The 25,226-nt window shown below is 30.1% G+C and overlaps 1 protein-coding gene across 2 annotated transcripts; it reads left to right on the top strand.

Moving 5' to 3' along the window:
• Positions 1 to 1,337: 1,337 nt before the first annotated feature.
• LOC131854787 (monocarboxylate transporter 9) lies at positions 1,338 to 24,910 on the top strand. 2 transcript variants are annotated; one of them, XM_059205945.1, is made up of 8 exons: positions 1,338 to 1,540; positions 13,805 to 13,942; positions 16,981 to 17,251; positions 19,629 to 19,912; positions 20,897 to 21,247; positions 21,746 to 22,118; positions 22,756 to 22,947; positions 23,429 to 24,910. In XM_059205945.1, exons 2-8 carry the CDS (start codon positions 13,829 to 13,831, stop codon positions 23,563 to 23,565), a joined length of 1,722 nt encoding a protein of 573 aa, XP_059061928.1. In that variant the 5' UTR covers positions 1,338 to 1,540; positions 13,805 to 13,828; the 3' UTR covers positions 23,566 to 24,910. The 2 variants fall into 2 exon arrangements, with proteins under 2 accessions (XP_059061928.1, XP_059061929.1); XM_059205946.1 differs by lacking the exon at positions 1,338 to 1,540 and adding an exon at positions 10,294 to 10,350.
• The last annotated feature ends 316 nt before the right edge of the window (positions 24,911 to 25,226 follow it).

Raw genomic sequence — 25,226 nt, 5'->3', positions numbered from 1 at the left:
TACTAATAACGGGCACTGAAAAATAACCTTACCCTTATTCGAAGTATAGGTACATGTGCAAATGATCGTGGTGTGTGATTTTTCTATTATTGCACTTTACACATATAAATATGAAATAAAATTATTAATAATATCTCCTGTATACCTATATCTTAATCCTAATATCTTACTAATATTATAAACGAGAAAGTTTGTGAGTATGGATGGATGTTTGATTTTTTTTTATATTAATAATGGGTTTGCGCTTGGTCTTACCTCATCTGATGGTTTCTCTTTTACGCAAAAACTACTAAACCGATTTTGATATAACTTTACAGAATAACACTTTCTGATGAATAATCTATATTACTGTAAAGTTTCATCATATATAGGCTATAATTTGAAACGATATTATTTAAATTAGGCATATAATGAGAAATGTTAAGTAAGTGTAATGCAGACGAAGTCGCGCGGGTCAGCTAGTATGAAATAACATTGTATACAAGTCGTTCGGATAATTTAAAACTTATTAAAAAAAATACATTAGTTGTACGATATCAACATCGCAGACAAAATCAATGAGAGTCATAAATCAGCAACTCTTTGCAGTTATAACAAAAACAGGTGACCAATGCGTCTTCGTAGTAGGAAGATGCACGATTGATGGATTGGTTGATTGGATGGATAGATTGATAAGTATATGTGGAAAGACGTCCATTTCATTTATTGACGGCTGGCTGCTAATCTGGCAGTTGCCTGCGTCGCCGATACAATATACAACAACGTCAACACCAATGTAATAGTTTTCAATGATGTATTGTTACAACATAAAAAAGATTAAATTCAATTACACATAAACAAAAAAGTTAATCTTATTGAAAAAAATAAATCGGACTATTCTAGGATCAACAATTAAGAAGTCACTAGTTACATTTGAATATTCCCGGGTTACTAGATTACGTTTTACACCATAGACTCTCTCTACCCTGTGTTATCTCCATCAGGTTGTCTTAAAGCCAAAAAGTAAAGTTACTTAAAGTAAAAAGTTTCACTGTAACCTAATATTATATTTTAATTTCAATTTACGAAATATAAAAGTCACATTAAAGAAAAGTTTCACATCATCAAAAAACAAAGAAAAATCTATGTAGCTGTATATTTAAAGGAATTTAATTTAATTTGTTAGAAACACTATAATGTACTGGCAACACTGTGCTGTTTTTAATCTGTGTTTTATAAAAGTTAGAAAAAAATTAGTTTAGTTCTCGTGGTGGTCACATCGCTACCTTTTGTTTTGGTAATTTAAAAAATAGAAGTTATTGATAAGGTTATTTTAACTACTTGTTATTTAATTCTTTTACAATCTGTAACTGAAATTAGTAATTATATTCTCCCAAATAATATCCAAGCGTAATCTTAAACAATATTATACACTCTGTTGTGTCTATTCAGCAAGTGAAACTGTTTTCTTTCTTTGTTTTATTTGACAACTTACAGTAGAAAGTGTTATGATTTTTCAACTTTTATGATTGTATTTTTACGGGAAATAATATTTGAAAAGGTAAGTCACCGATATTTTCTTACTTGATAATTTCATTGTAGTTAGAAGATTTTATATTTCCGTTTTGTGACCTAGTTAAAATAAATATTATATTAAAAAAATAAGTTTTCACATTGTTTGGTAGGAAAAAATATTAGTGTTTTTTTTTAATTTATTAATAATATAATACTGAATTAATCATACTACTAGAGTATTATTATGCATGTCTCTTTCCCGGAAACATATAAAAGTATTGTATTGCCCTCGATTATTTTTGTAAAGTTTAATTTTTACTAAATTAGGTGAAAGAAACAGTTGCTTAGAATTTTCAGTCTTTATTTATTTTCAAAATATTATTTGAAAACCTCCTGACAAATCCTTGACTGGGTTTAGATTACTTACTTAAATGAAAAATAAGACAGTCTCTAGCTGGAGGGGACTTGATATTTCTTCAGCAGAGAAATTATTTTATCCTTAATAATTCCTTATCTGTATACATAATTTTGTTTTTAAATATCTTACTAATATTATAAAAGCGAAAGAGTATGGATGGGTGTTTGTTACTCTTTCAGGTAAAAATTACTGAACAGATTTTTATGAAACTTTACAATAATATAGCTTATACATCAGAATAACATGTAAGCTATAATTTAAAAAGTTATTATGTCAATTGTGTAAAATAATGCAGACAAACTTGCGTTTGTAAGTTAGTGTAATTATAAGTGTGATAACTTATTTAATTTCAAAATTAACTGTTATAGAGAAATTGGCAAGGCATTGAATAAAATGAGCTCATATTGTGTTTGCTTCAAGAGCCTGATATATCCTAAAAATAACACATTTAAACTAACTAAACTGTCATTAATATCAATTGACAATTGTTGAAGTTTTCATGAAGTATGCACAGTAAGTATAATACAGCTATATAGAGAAATTCTTTGTTCTAAGTTGGTATAGAATTGCCTAGAATTTAGTATTTCTTTTAATTGTAAATAAGATTTTAATAAGGTAAAATAGTAGTAATAGTAGTCACATGTACAATTTCATATTCACTAACAACTACTTAAATAGTTGGCCGTTCTAAATTCAAATATTATGTTCAGAATTCTGAACCATAGAGCTATAATTATAATGTGAATTTATGGCATGATTCTGTCACAGAATTGCATATACAATCTATTACTGATGTATTTGAATAGTCATCATAAATCAAATTGGAATGTCTGTTTGGAATATTGAAATAACCGTTTTTATATATATATAAATGAATATTAATATGTATTAATATATTTAATATTGTATACATAAGTACACCAAAATAACTTTTTTTTACAATTTTTGTCTGTTTGTTCCGGCTACTCTCTGAAATGGCTGGACTGATTTTGATGGGACTTTTACGGGGAGGTAGCTGATGTAATAAGGAGTATCTTAGTGCTACATCTATTTTAGAAAAATAAAGTTAAATTACATGCAGACGAAGTCGCAGGTACAGCTAGTAAATAATAAAATTACAGTTGGACCAATATTATTAAGTCTTGATAGTATATGTAGAGGTTGAAATATACAATGTTCCGAAGTAATCTCAGATGAGTCAAGTACCTAGTAAGGACAGATTTTCCTATAACAACTACTTTTGATAAAATATGTGTTTGTGGAAATTTAATTGTAATATAAATATACTTAATGTTATAATTAGCACAGCAAGTCACAATTATTGGTCTGGTCATTTTTAATTACCTTAATGGGTACATTTTTATGCTTAGCACTTAGCATCTATTAACAAGGAAATGCTCATTGAGCATATTGACGGCAGAATAATTTTATTCTTTTGACTGTAAGTTGTTATTGTTAAAACTTGATAATTCAAACAAAATAATCATCTTATTTTTTTCAATTCATAATAATGATTTTCATTTAATATTATTAAGTTTAATGTGTTTTTAACTCATGATAAATTATATTAATCCTGTCACCATATTGATGATCATCAAACTCCATGGCATGATTAGTAAAATCCATAGCAAACTAGTATTTTTTTTGTTGCCAGAATATGTGTGAGAGTTACAAGTGTTGGTACTAACTTATCATTATTTAAATTGTTTTAAACAGAATCCTATATTTTAATGGATGATAATTTGGCCAGACAAAGTAATGCTGAAATTAATTACATATTTAAACATATGTACCATATTTCACAGAATTGAAGCAATGTGGGAGTAAAGGTAAAGACCTCATCTCTAGGCTGTTTATAATTAGAACTTCTATTATTATTACATGAGAACTGTACATATATACATATGGAGTACTCCCAAATTATTCACAATACATATTAGTGACCTATCAAGTATGTAGAACTCATTGCTACAGTATTGTTACGTCTTTTTTGTAGGGTACCTAACTGCCTAACGGCTTCAACTAGTAAGTTAAAGTAATCCAAAGTAACAATAAGTTACTTTATTACGGACAGTACTAGTTACCTTTCATTTGCAGTAGCTATAATTTACATCTTTAAGGAGTCTGCATGTGTCAAGTAATAATCAAACAGCATTTTATGGTTCAACAACAAAGTATTATAAATTAAGTTGAAAAGCATTTGGCCAGTTTCTCCGAAAATAAATAAAGAGTAATATCAATAGCTCATATAAATATTTTTTGTAAATTATGAACAATAAATTAACGTGAAAAAAATGCCTAACAAAAAACACATCTAATCTAAATTATATTAGATTTGGTTTCATTATGTTTAATTTTATTTAATTTTTGTAATTCTGGATTTTCGTAATGAAGAAATAGAAATCGATTTAATCCGTTATTTTATTATTTTCCAATAGCAATATGTGTTATCTAGTTAAGTACTGCTAAGTACTACTGTAAGGAAAAATTATATATTGAAACACTTATTCTATATCACAGAATACATAGTAATTATACCTTACAGTGAGGAAAACATGCGCAAATATAAAATTACGTAAAGATTTTCGAAAATATCCTCTATGAGAACTTCCTATATTACATGGTCTCGGAACGTAGTGGTATCAGCAATCGAAAAAATAGTTGGATCTAATCGTTTCACAGTTAGTTTAAGTAGTATTTATGAAATAAAAACTTATTTCGTATTTTGTTTTTAAAGTTTTCTTGTAGCCGTTTTTCATATTTTTTTAATTCATTCCAAAATCGGCATCGTATCATCTTTCATATCTTTAGGGTAGAAACCTATCAATTCTATTGTAGCGTTAGCAAGATAGCTAATCTAGACTTTAGCGAAGTGACAAATACATAACTGACCATAGGCATATAACTTGTTTGGAATAAATACTGGTACCTAATTAATTACATGCACAGATAATTAATGATTGTATTGTTTATCAGGAAAATTATTTCATTTGACACTCAACTCTATCACCCTATAGTTTCTAAATGCTTACAGTGGCGTGGGTGGTTTATCGTCTGTGTCGTACGAAGTCCAGTACTCCACTATTTAAGGTGACGTCAACTTGCAACTGTAAGGCATCCGAATCCGACCTCGGCACGCTCTGTTAAGGCATTAACCATTTACAGATACATAATTTACAGTACTTAAGTTAATGAATGCAGCAAGAGAATGCAAGTAATAAAGAACAGTAAAATATTACAATAATTCAAATGAAAGAAAGCGAGCGGTTTATGTGAAATTTAGGCATTTTCTAGGAAGTGAAAACTTGTCAAATACGAAGGACATGACACGATAATAGAACTCGGGAATAATGAAGTGTTTCAGAATATGAGATATATGAGATAGAGAGATTCAGATATTCAGATAGATGAGATCACTGAAATACTAGTATCTATCTATCTAGTAGATGAATGATGGTATTATATTATTAAATCATTTTAAACAGAATTTCTACACAAACATTGACGTATTATTTGAATACCAATGTATCTCATTATAGTAGAAAGTAGGTAATTAGAGCAATGTTATAAAAGTAAAATAATTGAAGACTTGATACTGGGCAATATAATCTTCATTTAGTGTGTTCAAGCAAGAATGGTTTTCTTAATATTTGTATTTCTTGAATATTTATTGGCATGTTTCGAACCTTCATTTTACTAGATAATATTATACGGTAGGTACATAGTGCGCAAGGCAGGTGATTATAAATAAGAAGATTGTTTTTTTAAAGGTTCTTTAAAGGAAATTTGTGTCTTTCAGAACTTGTTAACACTTCTTATTATGTATTTACTTTGTGGAGATTCTTTTATAGAATATCACTTTACTTCAAAACCTATTGTGTACAGTACTGTTAGGTACTTATTTTGTGTCTCTAATCGTAGTTAGTCGGTCAATGGGTGTTTTCTGTTTCATGTTAACTACATCATTTATTAAGTGCAGCCTTATGTGTATGAAGGTCTAGTCAATGCTGTAAATACTACAACTACCTACTTTGTTCACATTGTCACGGATAATTCTTACCACATCGCGGTTTGTATAGTTTTTTATACTAATTTTTATTTAGATTCAGTTCTTGAACGTTGGACTCTTGTTTGTATCAATCTTTTATATCGGGCCCAGTTTAGAACCATTGAGCGACATTAAATAAATTAGTGTGTGCGGTGTGCCTACGTGAGACTAGTAAGGTTCAGTTCATTTGATATAGCTAGCCATTGATAAAAGACGGTAATTTCATTTTTCATAAGTGTTTAGTACTTGAACAAAACTGTTAAGCCAAGATCTTATTGGTCAAGCAGTTTGACTAGATTAGATACTTTATGATCTTCACAAACTTGGGTTCGTTTACAGAGTCGACTCAACAAGTGTTAGATAGATAGATAGATAGAATACACTTTATTTGCAACATACAGTAAAGAAGAAGCACAAACAACATAATAAAGGACACATGTATCGTTACAATAAGGCGGCCTTATTGCTTTAGTGTTAGTGTTAGTGTTCTCTGTGTTGTTTACTACGTGTTTTGCGATCATCATTGGTACTTATTTGTTATATTCGCACTTAACTCTGTTGGGAAATTACTCTTTATTAGAAAGGACCAGATAGGTATTTTTTATCTATTCTGTGCCTAGTAATGATTAGTTTTTTATCGCAGATAGCGTGATCTCATTCTCAATTGAGATTGCATAGCTTTTTATCAATGAAAAATCATTGCTAATACACGTGAATAATCAAGCGACTAAAAACAAAATTTGAAGCAGGGTCTTATAAATTGATGAAACCTCAAACTGAATTCGTAATTTTAGACCAGAAGTGCATATTAATCGTAAAGTTTGAAAGTTGTAAAATTTTGATTTTAGATATTCTCAGTTGTCAATAAGTTTTGTAACTTCAGTGGTGTTGGTTCAGCGATAATGTAAGTCAGAGCTTATCTTAATTTATAATATTTGTCAGCAATAGTCTATAGGGATATGTGTCCATAAGTTACATATCGTGTTTTAGTAAGCACCACTATGGAATTTCGTTAACAGTCCTTTAATTCTTATGATTATGAAGTCTGCGCTAAAAGAGAATGTACGATAAACTTAATGCTGATGATTATATTCAAGTCATTATCGAGGTTACTAACAGACTGAGTACTGAATAAAGATTTCTAGGATTCGAACATGTTTCGTAAAAAGTATGCAATTGGTGATAAAGTGTTGTAAGTGTATAAGTATACTCGTCTTAACGTATCGTATATTGAGCTATCTCCACGAACCGTATGTCAACTGTCGATAGTGACCAACAACACTTCACGTGATATTGTGCAATAAATAATATAACATCTAATATAATTGTGTGTTTTATAATGCTACGTATAAAAAGAAATGAAATCGTATACCTGTATTCGTGCATTGTAATATTACAAAATACCTACCTATAATTCACAAATGTTTTTATTAAACTTTCGTAGTATTTTGTACGTAGATAAGATGTAGGTAGGAGTAAAAAAGTGATAATATTTGTGTATTATTAACTGATTTCAAATATTCTCATTTGTACTATCTGTTTTGTGTATTATACTACTACTACGATATATTCGCAAATTTTGAACAGATCTTCAACACTCCTTAAATCCAAATTACAAAAATTGCGTTTTTTTTGTAGAATCTTGTAATTATTCAGTTCGAAAGGAAAGAGTATTAATTTTAGTAAATCTATATTATATTTAAATCCATGTAGATAATGTTATATTATGGAATAATTTTGCCGAGTTTAAGGAACGCGAATCATTAACAATTCATTCCTGTATTATGCAAATTTCTACAGTTTTACTGTTACTGGGCTTGTTTGTTCGTTTTTGAGTTCAATTGTCCTACCAACCCGCTTTCATTTATGAATGGCTTTCTTTTCTTATCTCAATGTTTCGCCTTCCAATACTATGCTTTTGTTAGGTAGGTACTCTTTGTAACGTTATCAAGTAATCTGATGTATGTGTTCAGTTAACTATGTAACTTAGCGTAGCCACATATTACTCAATTATTTTCTTTTAAGAACAGAATTGAAACCACGAAGGCTAAAATATAATACAAATTTGATTAGCATTATATATCTCGCGATTAGTATCGGTAAAAACAAGTGTCAAGCAAGCTAAGTGAGCACGCCTCTGGGTGTAACGTCGTAACGATCTAATCCAATTTTATTCTCCCTATTCCATTCTCAAAAACCATAAATTTTATTGCAATAAAATAAAATTTTACGATGTTAATTAATATGATAACACCAATGGATATAGTTATCTTGGGGCAATCCCATGAGAATTTAAGCACGATGCTCTATATAGTTAGAAAGGAGATCTGATCTTTCATCTTATAGTACTTTTCACCAGGTAGGTCTTAGAAGCAGATGATATTTGAAGAATTGTCTAACTCCCATCATGCGCTCATCGATTACTTAGCATCTTAGTATGAGTCCAACATCGGTTATTCTCTCTTGAGCAGTTGAGTTTCATGGTATTATAATTATGTTCTGTCTACATGCTTATCTTACCATGCCCCACTGATGACCCAGTTAGTGCAGACAGAATCAGTATTCCATTTTCCTACATTTAAAAAAAATATTTCCCGACGTGGATGATTCATTCAGATTAATCAGCTGTATAATCTTATTTATATATGTCCATGATTATCAATCACTATCATTCCGACATTTTAAATCCATTTGTTTCAAACTTAATCAGTATAAACATAGTTTATTTTAAATATTTTTTTTATCATTTGTTTGTTGTTATCGTTTAGCTTGCGGTTTACTTATTTGTGCATTAAGATGATATTTATCATGCGATATCATGATAACCATCGTTCCATTTATAAAATGTAGGTAAAGTGCTGAAGTAGATAGTATTTATTACTTCTAGAGAGCAAGTCTGTAGATACCTATTTATGATAAGCGTAAGATGATTTCAATGTACATACTTGTTTCTAAGGGACGTTTCGTAAGTATATGCTTTAGACTAGAATATGATAAGAAAATAATTATTAAAGGTGTTAAACTTAACTTTGGTAGTATCATCACTACTTAGTTATTTAGAGCCATTATTTTGTTAAACTGTTCTAATTAAGTACAGTAAACCATAAAGCAGACTATAAATACAAGTACATACTTGCATTTTTTTTGTAATGTCTGACATCAACGAGGTTATTGGCCTCTGCTTGCCTGTTCGTTAAATTTTGACCTTCATCTCTCTTGTATGTAAGGCAATAAAAGTCTAACATTTGGTTCGATATATTTTTAAAGAAGTAGATAGTATGATAGTGGCATTTATGACAATTTCTATATATTTTTAGGTTGATTAATTAAAGATCTTAATTATCATGATTGTCAGTGATAGCTGTCAATAAATTGTTCTTCTGATAATTGTATACCTATGTAATATTAAAATACCTAATCTGGAAAGATCAGGTATACTTGTAAATATAAACAGAAGTAGGCTCAACAACGCAGTATACAAATAAAAAGTAGACAAGTGCAAAACCTGTAGATTTCATCTGATGTCATATAATAATAATAAATTTATTTCATTAACATAGATGTTTTACAATTTTTTTTTTTACATATCACATATTCTTATTTATATATTTCCTTAAGCCGGGGCTGGGATCTCCTTGTAAGCATAAATATTTTGTAGCAAAAAAGAAAAACAAAAAAGCAAAATACAATAATGAAAATGTAAAACGCGAGTACATGCAGGAAGAAAATAAAAATTAGGTTCAGATCATAGAAATTTGGTAAAAAAATTTAAGGAATTATTTGTGATCGTCTCTACAAATTATTTGAATAATTTTCTTTAGTTCCAAGATTGGGTTAGTTTTTATTTTGTTTCATAAATTGCATTGAACTTCAGTAACTGCAGCTGCAATTGCTTACACATAGCAAAGTGCAGTCTATAAAAAGAGAAAAATATAGTGGATTCTACGTCACAAAACCTCAAATACAACACAAAGAAATATTGTTATTTTATGTTTGAAGTTGAGCGTTTGCTTAAAATCATTCTGCTTTTAAGCCAGGTTTCTTGATTATTTTATTTTACTATCGTGTTCTATTAATATTATATTAGAGTAAGAATAGAGCTGTCTTTAGGCTTGACGCTTATGTCATAGAGTTATGGAATAAGGCGAGAAAAAGTTAATTATGAGTACTCGACATCTCATAAAACGACGGGCACTCTCAAATCAAGTCACTTCCATTAATCTATGATTTCATATTGATATCAGATTTGTTTCAAGAAATAACTGTATCACGAATATTTTGAATCTTTCCAAATACAAGACAATGATATTTTTCCAGTCGACAAACAATGGGAGTCCAATTTAATATTCATAGCACTGAATATTACGGAGACATCTACTACACAAACAAGGTCACTAGCGGATTATATAAGATCGCGATGTCGGTCTGTACTCTGTTTTAGTCTATTATAAGCGTACTAGAAACAGGAAATGTTATTTTAATACAATTGCTTAGTATTTATATTTATGCGTGAAATTTCTTTAAATGCAACCGAAGATTAGCTTTGGTTGATGTATTTTCTGTTTTTCTTTAAGTGAATTTATTTAGTACAAATTTTATGTCAATGTCACTGAAAGAACAACAATATATCGATCATTAGCATATATTATATACATAGTTAAATGTAAATATAAAGTATTTATTAAGTAAAACTACCCTGACATCAATTACTGTTTATGTTTACGAAGATTTAATCTTATAATAACAATAAAAAAATGTTATCGTTTTAAACAAACAATCAAGTTAATCGACTAAATGTAGGTTTGAGGTAGTTAGGCAATAGTTTATTTTCATATGAAATTATATTTTTTCTGAATGTAGGTGTTATTTATTGCTTTATAAATATAAAAACATATTCCGCGCACCGAGAATCGCTTGGTTGACAGGCATACTACTAACCTATAGGTATATTATTTACGTAGGGTCATTGTATGGTATTCAGTACATTAATTATTTGTCTATACTTGTATGTCATTTTCTTAGATATGGATTCACTAGATGCTCTTTTAGACGGAGAACTGTTGAAATGTGATTTAACACAATATAGCGTATGATGTAGTAAGATTACATTACATTGATATTTTACACAACGTGACACTTATTAGTATCTGTTTAAATACTGTTACTGAGAATGTTTTTACAATAAGTAATACATTTTTTGTTACTTATACAAAAAAGTTATACGACAGCAAAAAATATAACCTAAAAAAATTATACCACTGTTTCCAGTTTTTAACATAGAAATTTTTATAGCCCATTCATTTTTGTCGCTGTGCATTTTTGATTGCGAATGCAATATTGAATAACACGTCTGGCTGACGACACGTTGTGTGGGCATGGAACAAGCACGTGCTACTCGCGTGATATTTTTTTTTATGTACCCTGGTCTGTATTTATAGTTATTTACGGTAGACGCGTGTGGTGTTTGCGACAATCATAGGCTTATATCTCAAGCATTATACAACATTATACATACAACTAAAATTATGATAAAGCTTAAAAAAAATAATTATATAACATTCTGAATCTCTAATTAACAGCTAGTAATAGGTAAACTGTACTTTACTCGTAGTAGAGTTAGGTATGGGTTGTCAACCACTATAATCATAGAACGAAAATTATAATAAACCGGTCATCTCTTGTTCATAAAATCTCGTCTTGGTCATAAAAATAAATATATAATATTCTAAGTCCCTAGGTACCAGCAGTAATCAGGGAGTAATAATCTGTACTCATTTAGTCATGATAGAGTTAGTGCGGGTTGTCAACCAATATTATAATAGAAGGAAAATTATTGTAAATCAGCAAAAAAATAATTATACAAAATACTAAGTTCCTAGTTACCAGCAAGTAATAACCAGTGCTCATTTAATTAATGCGGATGGTTGCTCGCGCATTCCCGTAACTCTGACAAAATGTTAACATAAGGAATACCTTGGGGTTTGTAGCTAGGTTGTCTAATCTGGCCTGGTAACATATTTCACATGTGAAGTTGTAAGAAATGTAGGTTCTTAAGTACTTTATTCAAAGTTATGACGGTCACTGCGAGTGGGGGTTCTCAAAGTGCCAACAAATGAGGGATGCCTAGGCATGGATGAGTGTTTACTGTGAAAGAGGAGGTCCTGCTTATATTTGTTTGCAAATATTACTTTTTCTATTTTTTGTTCATTTGTATGAATATATGTGGGATGAGGGGGAACTCTGCCTCTCTAATTTTATCGCTATCGGGTATTATAGACAAAGAAAGAATAAACTTGTAGTGAGGTCACTCACCTCACCTAGAGCGCTAAATTTCAAGTAATTACAATTGGCTATTTGACAGTTGTAGAAATAAAATATGAAAACTATTTTTTATGGTAGCTTCTTAGTAAACAGTAATCATACAATATGTTTTTTGCATTTACAAAACATTATTCATATTTTATTTTTGGAAAATAAATCTGAGTTTTTTTATCTGTGGTTGACATGGAGCGGCCATGATTAATCTTCGTATGACGTCAAAATTCAATAAACAAAACGTTGTTAAGTAATCTCATGTCATTTGTTCTATAGATTGCTGAGAAAATCGCTCAAATACATTAATTTGTGTTGTCTAAAGTTTCACGAAATGGAGTTAGGATATTAAAATGGATAATGCAAATCTGAATAGAATAGATTCGTTTATGATCGCAAATCTCTTTGCCTGTAATTCTGATTTTTGTTCTGCCGAGTTTATTATTTAATGTTTATTTTACCAATAAAACCAATTATACTGTATTGGATATAATTTTCCGTATCATACCTACCATAATGATACGGAAAATTACATCCAATACAGTATAAGAAAAGTTATAAAGAAAAACATAGTGTCATTAGGTAGAAATTAGGTTTCTTTATTCTATAGTTCAAAAAGTTAGGTAAGATTTCGTTTATTTCTGGAAAATAAAACATATTGATATCTTCTAAATACTTACATCAAAGTGATCCTCACATAAGAATATCGCAGACATATCAGACATAAACTGTGGGTCTCGGCGTACCAATTGTAACCATTGCTTTCGACGTTTTTGGCATTTAGGAACGTATATAAACAATTTGTTGGAACATTTAATTGTCGTAATTTGACACATAAGCACCGCATACGTTTTGTAGCTTGTCACTTTCACACTTCTAATAAAATCTGTATACTTATCACTCAAAACAGTTAGAGCGCCGTATTAGCCTTGTTTCGTTTATTGAAATATGACGTCACAGGAAATGTCACGTGACATAGTGTTTTAGCGCGAATTTCAAACCAAGAGAAATAAAATTCATATATTCTCTATCAAAAAGCTTTTTTTGAAAATTAGGTAATTGCAGGGGTAAAGCCCCCTCAAAATAAATCTACAAAAATTATAAAATATATTTCAGAAAATTGTCAAGAAGTCATTTGGCATTTGTATTTAGCTTTTTTGCCTTTTCAATTAATTTAAAAACTGCAATATAATGTGTTGCCTACGTAGAATAACATAACAATGTAAACTTAATAAATAAATAAGTGGCCTTAAAATGTAAAATAAAAAAAAAAGATTCACTATACTAAAGGTTTCCTATATACAGTTTGTCGCTAAATAAGATTCATGTAGCTATGACTGGCTCTTTTCTGTACTGTATTTTGATTACGGTATTTAGGATTTCGAGAAGTGCACGTTACTAATTAAGTATAAATGCAGACAGTCCGCTAATTTATAATGAGCGTAAGTTTCAACTTCATGAACACGAGTTTTAGTTTTATATGGATAGAAGTATGATATTTTTCGATAATTTATAGTTTTCGTATTTTACAGGTGCATAGGTGACAAAGGCTGAAAATGACGGTGGAGAAAACTAAAGGGACATTGCCCAAAATGCCGCCAACCACAAAAAAGGTCGCTCCAGACGGCGGCTGGGCATGGATGGTGTGTTTAGGAGTCAGTATTGTAAATGTAAGTATTTTAGAGGTTTTTCTGAAAACTATACACAATAAATGTCATATATTAATAGGTTTGCACATGATTGAACGTACGACGTTGTTTTGTTTTATAGTTTCAATGTTATATTTAGTAACCGGAAATGACATACAATATGTCAATCTTCAAAATTATATGCAAGTTAGACTTGACTTCTAAGAATGTGCAAAAACAACGTCCGAGCATATCCTTATTATAAACAGATTATATTTCCTTAACTATTGCTAACGGACATTTCCATTTACTTCAATTATATATATCACATCATTATATTATATTATACAGAATTTTGTCTGTCAATAATACACATTTCACAGACACAGGCAGACACATATGTACAAGATAAATGTACATGAAGTGATATTTTTGTAATGGCTCTTTCTAACAAAAGGAGACCAATATCCGCAAAAGGAAAATGACAGAGAGTTACGATGATGAATAGAATGGATCCAGAAAATAAATAAAATTTACTTATTTCATACACTGTGGGATGTAATTTTAATTGCATTATTGTAAACTGTCAAATAAACGTTTTGCAAAATGCACTGTATGTATTTAATCTACCAATATCTTTCACTTGAAAATGATTGTACATATGAAATGGAGCCTCGCTTATTTTTTTATAAATTAATTTAAAGTATAAAATAACTATGATCTAAATAGTTACGTATAGTTATTAAGTTCTTAATGGTTTAATTTTTTAGAGCATTATATATATTTTGGCAGCATTTAATTATTTAAAACTGCATGTAATTTCTGATTGTGTGATATTTTTAATTGATAATAACTGAATGGTGGAGACGCCTATACTAACGGTTTACGCTGGCGGGACATCAGTCTGAAGGATGATAAGATGACCATGAGCATAGATCTAAACGACCTGCCAATCGCGGCAAATTTACCAGGAATTTATCTCTATGATTTCCAGGTGGAACCGCGTGGACGTTAAATTGATATGGTACTAGAATGGAGTTAGTCGTCTACATTACTAACAATCCCCTTTTCCCTAAACTGCGTGTAATATGCTGTTACGGTTATTAATAGGCAATAAAATAGTAATAAATCGCATTTAGCAATAAAATGTCAACCAAGATGTCAATAGTAACGGTATTTTCCGGATCAGCAAAACGTGAGGCCATATGTGGGTTCTGCTTAACATTCAATAAAGGTCACTTTAATGTACTTAATGTGATACTAAACGTTTATGATGAGCATCATTACATAGTGCTACAAGGCACATGGTGCCGTTCAGCCCGACGATTATTGTGAAATAGTCACGCATGACGTGACTATTTCACTTTTATTAAAAGAATTTTAACGTTATTAAAGTTTACTTATTTATCGATAATAATTAATACCTATTACCTGTGCCTATTATTACCATAACCAGTGAAATTACAGAATAAGAGGAATCCGAAATGAACGGTATTATGAGCGTTACATTACAACGTGATGTCGATAGTATTGTTCATCTGCATATAAGCGTCGGTTACCACTTACCTTCAAGTGGGCTGTCTGCTTGTTTGCTGTGAAATATTTATTTGTACAAAATGAGGTGTGAAAAAAAGAATAGAGTTTAACGGCACTGAATATTTACTTACATCTCTATGTTTGCTTCCCAAGGAAGCTGACATAAGGATGTAAGGCAGATAATTTTATTAAATTCAGAGATTGGCACAGTCATGAACGTAAGTTTGACTTGTCCACGTTTCATTAAATATTTTGTAATACTTAGTAGCAGGTAATTCTTTCTCTATGTAAAATACCGAGTTAAAACTCGACTCCAACGTGACGAACTTAATAGAAAAGTATTTAATGCAACAAAGGACCATTACTATGTGATAAATTACTATGTACAGTTGTTAGCATCATAACGTAAACATCATTTTATTGTATCCTAGAAACAATTATCAAACTGTTATTGTATTTGCATCTTAGCTAATATACTCTAAATTAATTTTATTATTTATAAAATTTATAATAGTATAAATAATTTAAAATATATTATAACAGTCCTTTTGAATTAGTTTTAAGTCACATAATAAAAGTGTCAAATAAATATCTTGAAACACTTATGAGAGTAACACCGATGAATCTCAAGTACTATCAAATCTCTTGTTATCAATAACAATATCCATTAAGATATCAAAGAAAGTGCTCTCTTCTGGAAATAGGTTGTATTGCGTCACATCAATATTGACAATTAAAGTGACTTTATTATATCTAATTGATGCGTCCTGCCATAGCGTCACGTACGCAGTTTATTCGTGATCCAAGCTTTATGGAACTGTATTATTTCTATACTCTGTGATATTTGGACTAATTCCGAACGCACTTCACTGATTTTTTTACAATCAATAGGTTTTACTCCTGTGGTGGGTCATACTACTTTTGTAATTATTGCGACTCGTTTTATTTTTATATGTAACATATATTTGTTGTTTATGATATGGCGTATCTTGCTAATTGCCCATTTAATCGTCTGTAAATCGAAACAAAATTAGTAGTAGAAACTGCCCAAAATAGTCGAAATACAATACATGTATAAATAAAAATGAGTTTAAAACCAAATTAAAAAATGGTATCTCATAATACTAATAATACCAGTATATAAATATAAATATACTCGTACTTTAGTCCCCTTTTTACGAAATTTAACTCCATCCAGCGCGCAATTTTTACGAAAATTGCGCGCTGTATGGAGGAATATGAAATTACATACTACTTATAGTTTATATGGGAAAGAAGTGCAGAGCGCTGATATTTTTTTGAAATTATACATTTATGTAGGTATGTATTATAAAGAGTAAAAAAAACATTACATCCACTACTATGTATTTGATTTTAATGATTATTCATATTTATAATTTGAATTAATTATGGTCTAAATTCGAGCACTTGGTGACCACTGCTAATAATTAGTTAATTAATGTGACCACATGGGAAGGAAATTGTTATTCTAAATCACAATAACATTTAATCCTATATTATTCCTTATTGTAATATATTTTCAGTTTTCAACGCGATCACTGGAGCCATCATTCGGTCTTCTCTTCAAAGACCTGCTGGATGATCTCGGGGTGCATACCACTGGTGCATCAGTCATCGCCAGTACGTTAGATTCTGTGGTCAACTTCTCTGGCTTCTTTGTGGGGCCGGTTATCAAGACTTTCTCGTACCGGAAAGTGTGTGTGGTGGGGTCTGCGATATGCGCATTGGGTCTCCTGTTAACAGCACCAGCGAACAGCATGGGGCATATATTAGCTACATACAGTATTATAGGAGGTGAGTAAGGCTTTCAATACAATCTATACTAATAATATTATAAAGAGGTAAAATTTTTGTAGACCTCCTACTACTGAACCGATTTTGAAAATTCTTTTTTTAGATAACCCATTTATATAGGCTATATAACATCACGTAGCGTGATGTTATATACCATTATTATACAATTATAGTATATAACATTACGCTATATATATAATATAATACTATATTTATATTATTATATAAACGAAGCTACAATGAAAAATGTAACAAAAGCGGGGAAAATGTTGTGCGACGCAATGTGAATGAAGTGTAATAAGTGTATAATACTATTATATATACTACACTACTATTATACCTGTCCTAATCTTCGACTAAGTATCAGCATGTATATTTTTCTATAGATAGTCGACTTTCGGTTGCCATTGTTATAAACTAAGTTTACCCTACAGCTGTATTCTATGTGTTAATAATTAATTTAAAATAAGATATATCTATGACTTTATGTAAAAAAGAATATTCAAATCCATCCATCCTTTCATGGTGGCTTATGCAAGAAAGGGAAAACATACATACATCCATTGCTTTTGTGTTTTTTAATATTAGTATGATTTCATTTATTTTCTGCAAAAATATATTGAGACAAATTTGTATTTAAAAGAACTTTCTCTATATTTTTTATGTAGAAACTTCATTATCAAAAATATTGCGAATTGAATTAAGAATCATCTCTTTTCTAAAGTTTTTGGTACCTATATAAATTTCAGATTGGTAGCGTATTTTCAAACTGTTTCAGTATCTTGTTGTTATTTTATTGTATGAATGTAGCATAAATTTGAAAGAACCACAATAAGAGGAAGAAAATACGGCTAATTTTCATAATGCACAACGTCAATCATGATTTTCCATTGAAATTTATTCTAGAATTAACCATGACGGTATATTATAAATTTATTTACAGTATATAGATCAATAATGTAATTCACTAATTTCCGTTTAGTGACTAATTGCTATATTTAATACGATAAATAAATTAACCGCAGTCGTAAAAAATGTTCGTTTTGTATCTACATCTCTTAGTTCTCATTTAAAGTTTGATTTTTATTACACATTTAATTTATTTCCAAAACATTTGAGTTTCAAAAAACCGCTTCAAAATCCGTTGGGTAGTTTTAAAGATTTAAGCATACATAGAGACAGACACCGACAGCGACTTTGTTTTATACTATGTAATGAAGAATACTATGTTATATATTTTAAATATGGTTTCGGTTCAATCGCGTCAAAAGTCAGCGTCACGAGAAAACATTATGGTCGATTGCCAATACTATAAGTCGCTAGCTAATTGTCCATTACATAAAAAACTGTACATAAATAGAATGCTGTGATTCTATTATGTACTCTACATCCATTTTTAAGTACTCAGTTGAGTCAATAACCGAACCTGCTGAGACTAAAAAACCGCTCTCAGTTTGACGGAAAATTTTGTGGCGGCCTTCAAAACATAAAATTAATAATGTTCTCTAAATGGCAAAGGTGTTTCATTTCAATTTAACAATTATTGTTAACTATTTAGGAGGCTCTCAATTGTATTGTATTTTTTCAATTGTTTTTTGTGTATGCGATAACTTCATTAAATGTGAATCTATATTAATATATTATTTTAAACACACGTGTCTTTTTAAACCAAAGCTATAATCTTAAAAATGGAAGTAAAGTAAAAAATATAATGATAAATAAAAAAAAATACGTACTCTTAATATGAATATGAGTTTAATATTCGATGATATTAGTTTTTATCTAGATTTTTAATCATAATATGTATTCAATAACCGAGTATTATGATTTTTTTATTGTCTACAATATCAATAAATGTATGTGTGATAAAATCTAATACCGCTGCCACCGTATTTATGACGATTCTCATTTCGAATGTAAAGTTTTTGTCTACTTTATGTCCAGTAACGTTTTTTTTACTAATTTATGTATTTGTAAGAGATAATCGTTGCCTGTATACACGGACAATACTACGAACATCCCGTATTCATGTGACTACCGTGATACCGTTCATGCGTTGCTATTCTGATGAGCAAATATACAGTGCCTTTATATCCTGTAATTAAATTTTAATCATTCTTCAATCGTAACATCTTGCAAAACAAGCTGTTAAAATAGGTGAGACTGAGGACCGCAGACTATATTTTACTAGACTTTATGTAGTCAAACAAAAACAAACACGTTATCACACATAGAGCATTTATGAGTTTAAATATTTTATGACATTCGCTTATCTTGCAGGGCTTAGCAATGCAATGACATTAAGATGAATAGATAGATAAAATCACTGTGTTCTTTGTTTGCAATGTACTATTGTTTTCTTTCATCTGTATTCCAGGTTTTGGAGTCGGTCTCGCATCGTCATCATCGTTCGTTTCACTTAACCATTACTTCTCCAAAAAGCGAGGGCAAGCGGTTGGGCTGTCGATGGCGGGGACGGGTTTCGGACTGATGGTGATGCCTCAACTAGTCAAGTTATTACTAGCAGAGTATGGGTTCCGGTGGACGGTCGTCATACTCGGTGCGTTGGCATTTCACGCAGTGCTCGGCTCCTGTTTGTTACAACCTGTGAAAAGGCATTTAATTGATGAGCCAGTTGATTGCGAGCTTCAAGCTGTCAAGGTTCGTGAAAATGTTTTTTTTAAATGTAGTATCAATGGAATAGAGAAGAGGAAACGCTACTACAGCCTGGTTTAGTGGTAACCGTCGCGCATATATGTCAATTGCACGACAGATATCACGTGGTCGTGAGACCCCTGTATGATCTCTATGCGTTACCATTCCTAATGTTATTATGCCTCCATACCTTTTAATTTCACTGCCATATCTGACTATTCAACCGAACAGAGTTTACTGCTTGTCAGCAGAAATAGGGAACACAGAACATCAAAGCTATATATATCAACAAATACTTAGAAATAGACATATGTAAATTACACTATTGTATTAGATTAAGACCTGTTAAAAGTGTTAGAAAAATGAAGATAAATAAATACCTTTGTACAAAGTTTACCATAGTATAACAGTAACTGTACTTCAGTAATGTATTTACATGTAGTCAACATAAAATGGTGTGACTCATCTATTTAAAGAGGTGTAATTAAGGAACTGCTGTACAGTTCAATGATGAAAAAATAAATATACCTATTTGTTTAACGATAATAAGAAAACAATTGATCTAAAAATTTAAGATCTCCATAATTCAATTTGCAGGAATTCAAAATCATTTTCAGTTATTACATTGCATTTTTTTGTAACAATATTAAGTAGTAAATGATTAAATGCGAACATAATTCTCGCACCGTACAGAATCTGCCATTTTTCATTTGAAGAGGACATTATTTCCTGCGATTGAAACGTCGTATGAGTAAAGTTATACCTGAAATTTTACTTTGACTGTAACAAAATGCTTCAAATTATTTGTGAAGTACACTTTACAAAGGTTTTATAACTAGTGACTAATAAACTAGTGGTATTAAGTCTACTTTTGCATTATATTTTATTATTTGATTAGTAAAGTTATCTAAATTAATAAAATTATTACACATTACTATAATAATTTCATAAAATCGACAAATTACATTCATAACTCATATTGTATTTCAGGAAATGGAGTGCATATTTGAGAGTGACGAAGAAAACGAGGATAAATTCGAGATAAATCCTCTCGTTAATCATATACCAAAGTTCACAACACAACGGTCACATGGCAATATGAACCACCCATCAGTTCGAACCATTGGTCTCCCAAGAGCGAAGACTTGCGATAAACCATTACAAGACTTTGAAAAGAACTCTAAATTAGGTATGTTGACGACAGCGGCGTCGGTGGCTGTGATGCCGCGGGTGACATCAAGTGGCAGCATGAGTGAAGCGGCCAGGAGACGGAAGGTGTCTGTGATATCGAACATATCCAATATGGACTTCACTGGCAGTTACTTGCAACTGTATCTTGATGTAGGTACATATTTTTTTATATTTTACTAGTAATAAGCCACTAATTTAGTTATTATTTAGCTAAGGTGTATTTGAAAATAGAAATAATAGAAATATTTTCTGCTCCATTATTATCCAACTGCTCTACTCTTATAAAAATATTATTCTAAAAAAATAATCCTAAGAAAAACATTAATAAGTAAGTTTTATTAAATTATATTTTATTTCAATTTTACTTAATCTATTAAACTTAGATTAAGATTTGTCAGGCATACTGTATTTGTAATAAAGTATAATTAGAATTAAATTAAGAATTAAAGAATTTATTTAAACCAAAAACAATTTATTTTTTAACAATTATAGTGACATTAATTGAAAATTCAATAAATTATATATTTTTGATTGGTACTTTTGGAACCACTGGACTATGACGGTCGGGTTAATGAACATTTTGTTTAATTTTTTTTATTAAATGCTATTTGTATTGTAAATAGAGTATAAATAACATGTTAATTTCAGACAGCTGACGATGAAGCCATACAAATGAAAACTATTAAGAAAGTCGAGCCAGAAGTGGAAACAGAAAAGAAAGGCTTCATTAGAAGGTTTATTGCTTTAATGGATCTAGATCTATTGAAAGACTGGTCTTTTTTGAACCTTTTACTTGGTCTCTCTCTGTTTTGGAGCGGGGAATTACAATTTAGAATGTTAACGCCATTTTTTATTAGAAGTCTCGGATACAACATGAACGACACGGCGTTTTGTTTATCGATGACAGCTATAACCGACATATTGGTTCGTTTGGTGCTACCACCTATATTTGACAGGACTTCAATATCCAAGAAAATGATATTTTTCATATCCTCTTTCTTCTTAGCGGTAACTCGCTCTGGTAAGTAATTCATATTTATTCTTATTAATTAATTAATTTAACTTTCAGTAAGACAATAGACAAATAAACTAAAGATAAACAGTGTTAATCTATTCTCAATTTGACCGCAGACTTTAACAAAAAATAATAGAGTATATATGCGTGTGTGTGTATGTTTTTTTTTATGGATTTAATGTATTTGTATGCATAATTTTCAAATATAGCATTTTACTTTCCTTCTTTATATAAACTATAAGTGTGCGAAATTTTATACTCCGTCCTCGCAGTTTTTGTAAAAAGGAGTACAAAAATTTTGTTTTACGTATGAATATTAGACTGAATGTATGGATTATATGAATATATTCCACCATTACAATCGATATTAAGGATGCTAGACAGAAATAACAAAAAAAAAATAGAGAATCATGAAGCATGAACTACATACATATATAGTACACATGCACTATTAATTGTCGGTATCGTTGTGAAAGCAATATTTGAAATTACACATCAAACATTAAATATATACAGTTCATTCACGCTCAAAAGAAAAGACATATTAGTTATGTCAGTCTTGATATTTTGTAATTGAGATCAACCTACCTGTATAAAAACCGTATGTATTCATATCTATAAACAGAAAGTTTTATTTTTTCAGTGTTAGCACATCAATCTGAATGGGTGCCTCTTATGATTTGGCTGTCAATATGCGGTTTTTTCCGTGGCATGTGTTTAAGTAACTTCACGCTTACAATATCGGAGTACTGCCCTCTGGAGAAGCTACCGGCCGCCTTCGGACTTCATATGGTCAGCAAGGGGGTGTTAGTAGTCGCCATCGGCCCCCTTATTGGTGAGCTCCAATATTAAGCATATCATTACTACATTTCTGCTGGTGGCGGCTTGCATTTCAAGCTGTGTTCTAATTTGAAGGGTTGATATCGCAGTTAAGTTACAGTATAGACATAGTCCTTAAGAATGGCAATATGTGAGTACCATTGATGTCACAATATGATTGTATTGAGATGTATTTAGTTCTATACATGTATATGTATATAGTATATAAATTGTTTACTAATACAATATGGACATAATCCGAATTATATAAATAAATAAAAAAATATATAGTCAGTGATCACCATGTTTTTTCCAGACAATGAATATGTCATGCCTCTTATTCACTAGTTTCACGTTTTCACTTTATCTCACTCTACAATGAAAATACAGATAGCAAAGCAAGCTGCTTGGCTACTAATTAAGTATACAGATTCACTTTTTCGTTTTGTTATAAATTAGTATAAACCATACTCATTTTAAAATACTTTTCTTTACAGGTTACGTGAGGGATGCAACAGACAGTTTTACAATGTGCATTTTAGTTCAAAATGCAATGATCATGTCGTGTGTTGTGGTATGGGCGATCGAGTACGCGTTAGTATTCACCCGTCGCCGCAAAGTGGTGCAGATATAAATTATATTTATGTTATTTTTCTAAAATATTTATATGCCTCGGAGGTTATAATATAATTATGATGGAAAATAGTAAATTGGTGGATTCTACTTGCACTATTCAGTCACAAAATCTATCATGACTTATTAAAACCATGACGAAATCCTCGTTACTGTATACGACATACGGAATTAATGTTTAAATTAATCAAATTTATGTTAGTTTTAATATTATTTGAGATGTTGTGACGGAGGAATAGAAAAATTGTTAAGGACAAGTTGGCTGTTAATTACTTTAACTAAGATTTCGATTGATTGACAATATGTATAGTAGGTATATGCTATTATTATTTTTCTTAATCTTGTATATTTTAGAAATTTTTACATTTAACAGAATTCTGTTAAAAAAATTGAATCTTTCTCTCTATCTCTCTCTTTCGCTTTCATATCTCAATCGTTGTAATAATATGTGGTTAGTAACCATGCGGAAAGTGGCTACTGGCCAGTGTTATTTGGTACACAATGTTTATATTGTTATGTGACCCTATTATTAATCATATTGATGTTTGTCGTATATAGTAACAAGATTACAATTATTTACATCTTTAGTAAACTATACTATTCATACAGTTTTATACAGACTTTTGACTTAATATTATTATAACGACCACGTCTATTTATATAATTATGACGTAACTTCTAACTGACGTCACAGTGAACGGAATAATCCGTATTTTTTCCGAATTATTTCATTTGTATTTTTTTTTAAATGTTGCAGTCTATCAGGTTAGTTGTGTACTATTATTGTAGTAACGAAAAGATGACTTAATGCTATTGAACTCAATGTTCTCAATATTTTAATGTATCTCTAAATTAACCATATCCAGTGAATCACGATTTTGAATGAATCTTCAAATTTTATGACATTCAAATAATATGTAGGTAACTTTTAGATACATTGATTTTAACAATAATATTTTTAGATGGCTGTTTGTAGTTTTGAAACGTTTTATGTAGTTAGTCATTTTGTGATGAAATTTAGTAGGTAATGTAGGATGGTGAATATTTATATAGATAATTCAATTCACGATGTCGACTCTCTTTTGGTATAACAATATGTTCTTTCCGGCACAATTTACTACCGTTTAATGACTTCCTCATTATGAAGCCTTGAATTACTTTAGTACTGTTAATGTAACTATGCTATATGCCATGTTATTTGGATCTTTTGTTTTGAATTACTTTATACTATATGAAACCTACTGAAATCAGTTGGTTTCGAAAAATTACGTGTGATGTCTGAATTAACATTCATTCACTTAATAAAAAAACTAAATATTATCATTATATTTAATTATATTATTATTCTTAAGAAATATATGAGAACATAACGGTGAAGTAAAATGGATGAAGCATGTGCTCGTGATTTGAATTACCTTTAAAAATAATGATATAGGAAACTCAAAAACAAATTATTAATGGTATATTTAGACTAGCTATAAAATTAAACCAGTTATAACAATTTTAACATTAGTTAGCCTCTTTTAATATGTATTATTTAATATTCAAACTGACATAAAAGTAATTTTGTGTAATTTGTTCTTGCTAATACTTAATCTGTCAAAGCAGAGATAAATTTTATTTAGAACGTAACGCGTCTTTAAATATATATTTTATAAAGTT

Source organism: Achroia grisella, unplaced genomic scaffold (genome assembly GCF_030625045.1).
Source record: "Achroia grisella isolate CSIRO2021 unplaced genomic scaffold, CSIRO_AGI_Agris_v1 utg1245, whole genome shotgun sequence".
Lineage (NCBI taxonomy): Eukaryota > Metazoa > Arthropoda > Insecta > Lepidoptera > Pyralidae > Achroia > Achroia grisella.
This window is presented reverse-complemented; position numbering and strand designations above follow the sequence as displayed.

Excerpts from the sequence above, each read along its gene's own strand:
- LOC131854787 (XM_059205945.1), top strand. The coding sequence starts at position 13,829 with ATGACGGTGGAGAAAACTAAAGGGACATTGCCCAAAATGCCGCCAACC. Across the intron at positions 13,943-16,980 it reads TAGGAGTCAGTATTGTAAAT|TTTTCAACGCGATCACTGGA; the intron begins GTAAGTATTTTA and ends ATATATTTTCAG. Across the intron at positions 17,252-19,628 it reads TACATACAGTATTATAGGAG|GTTTTGGAGTCGGTCTCGCA; the intron begins GTGAGTAAGGCT and ends TCTGTATTCCAG.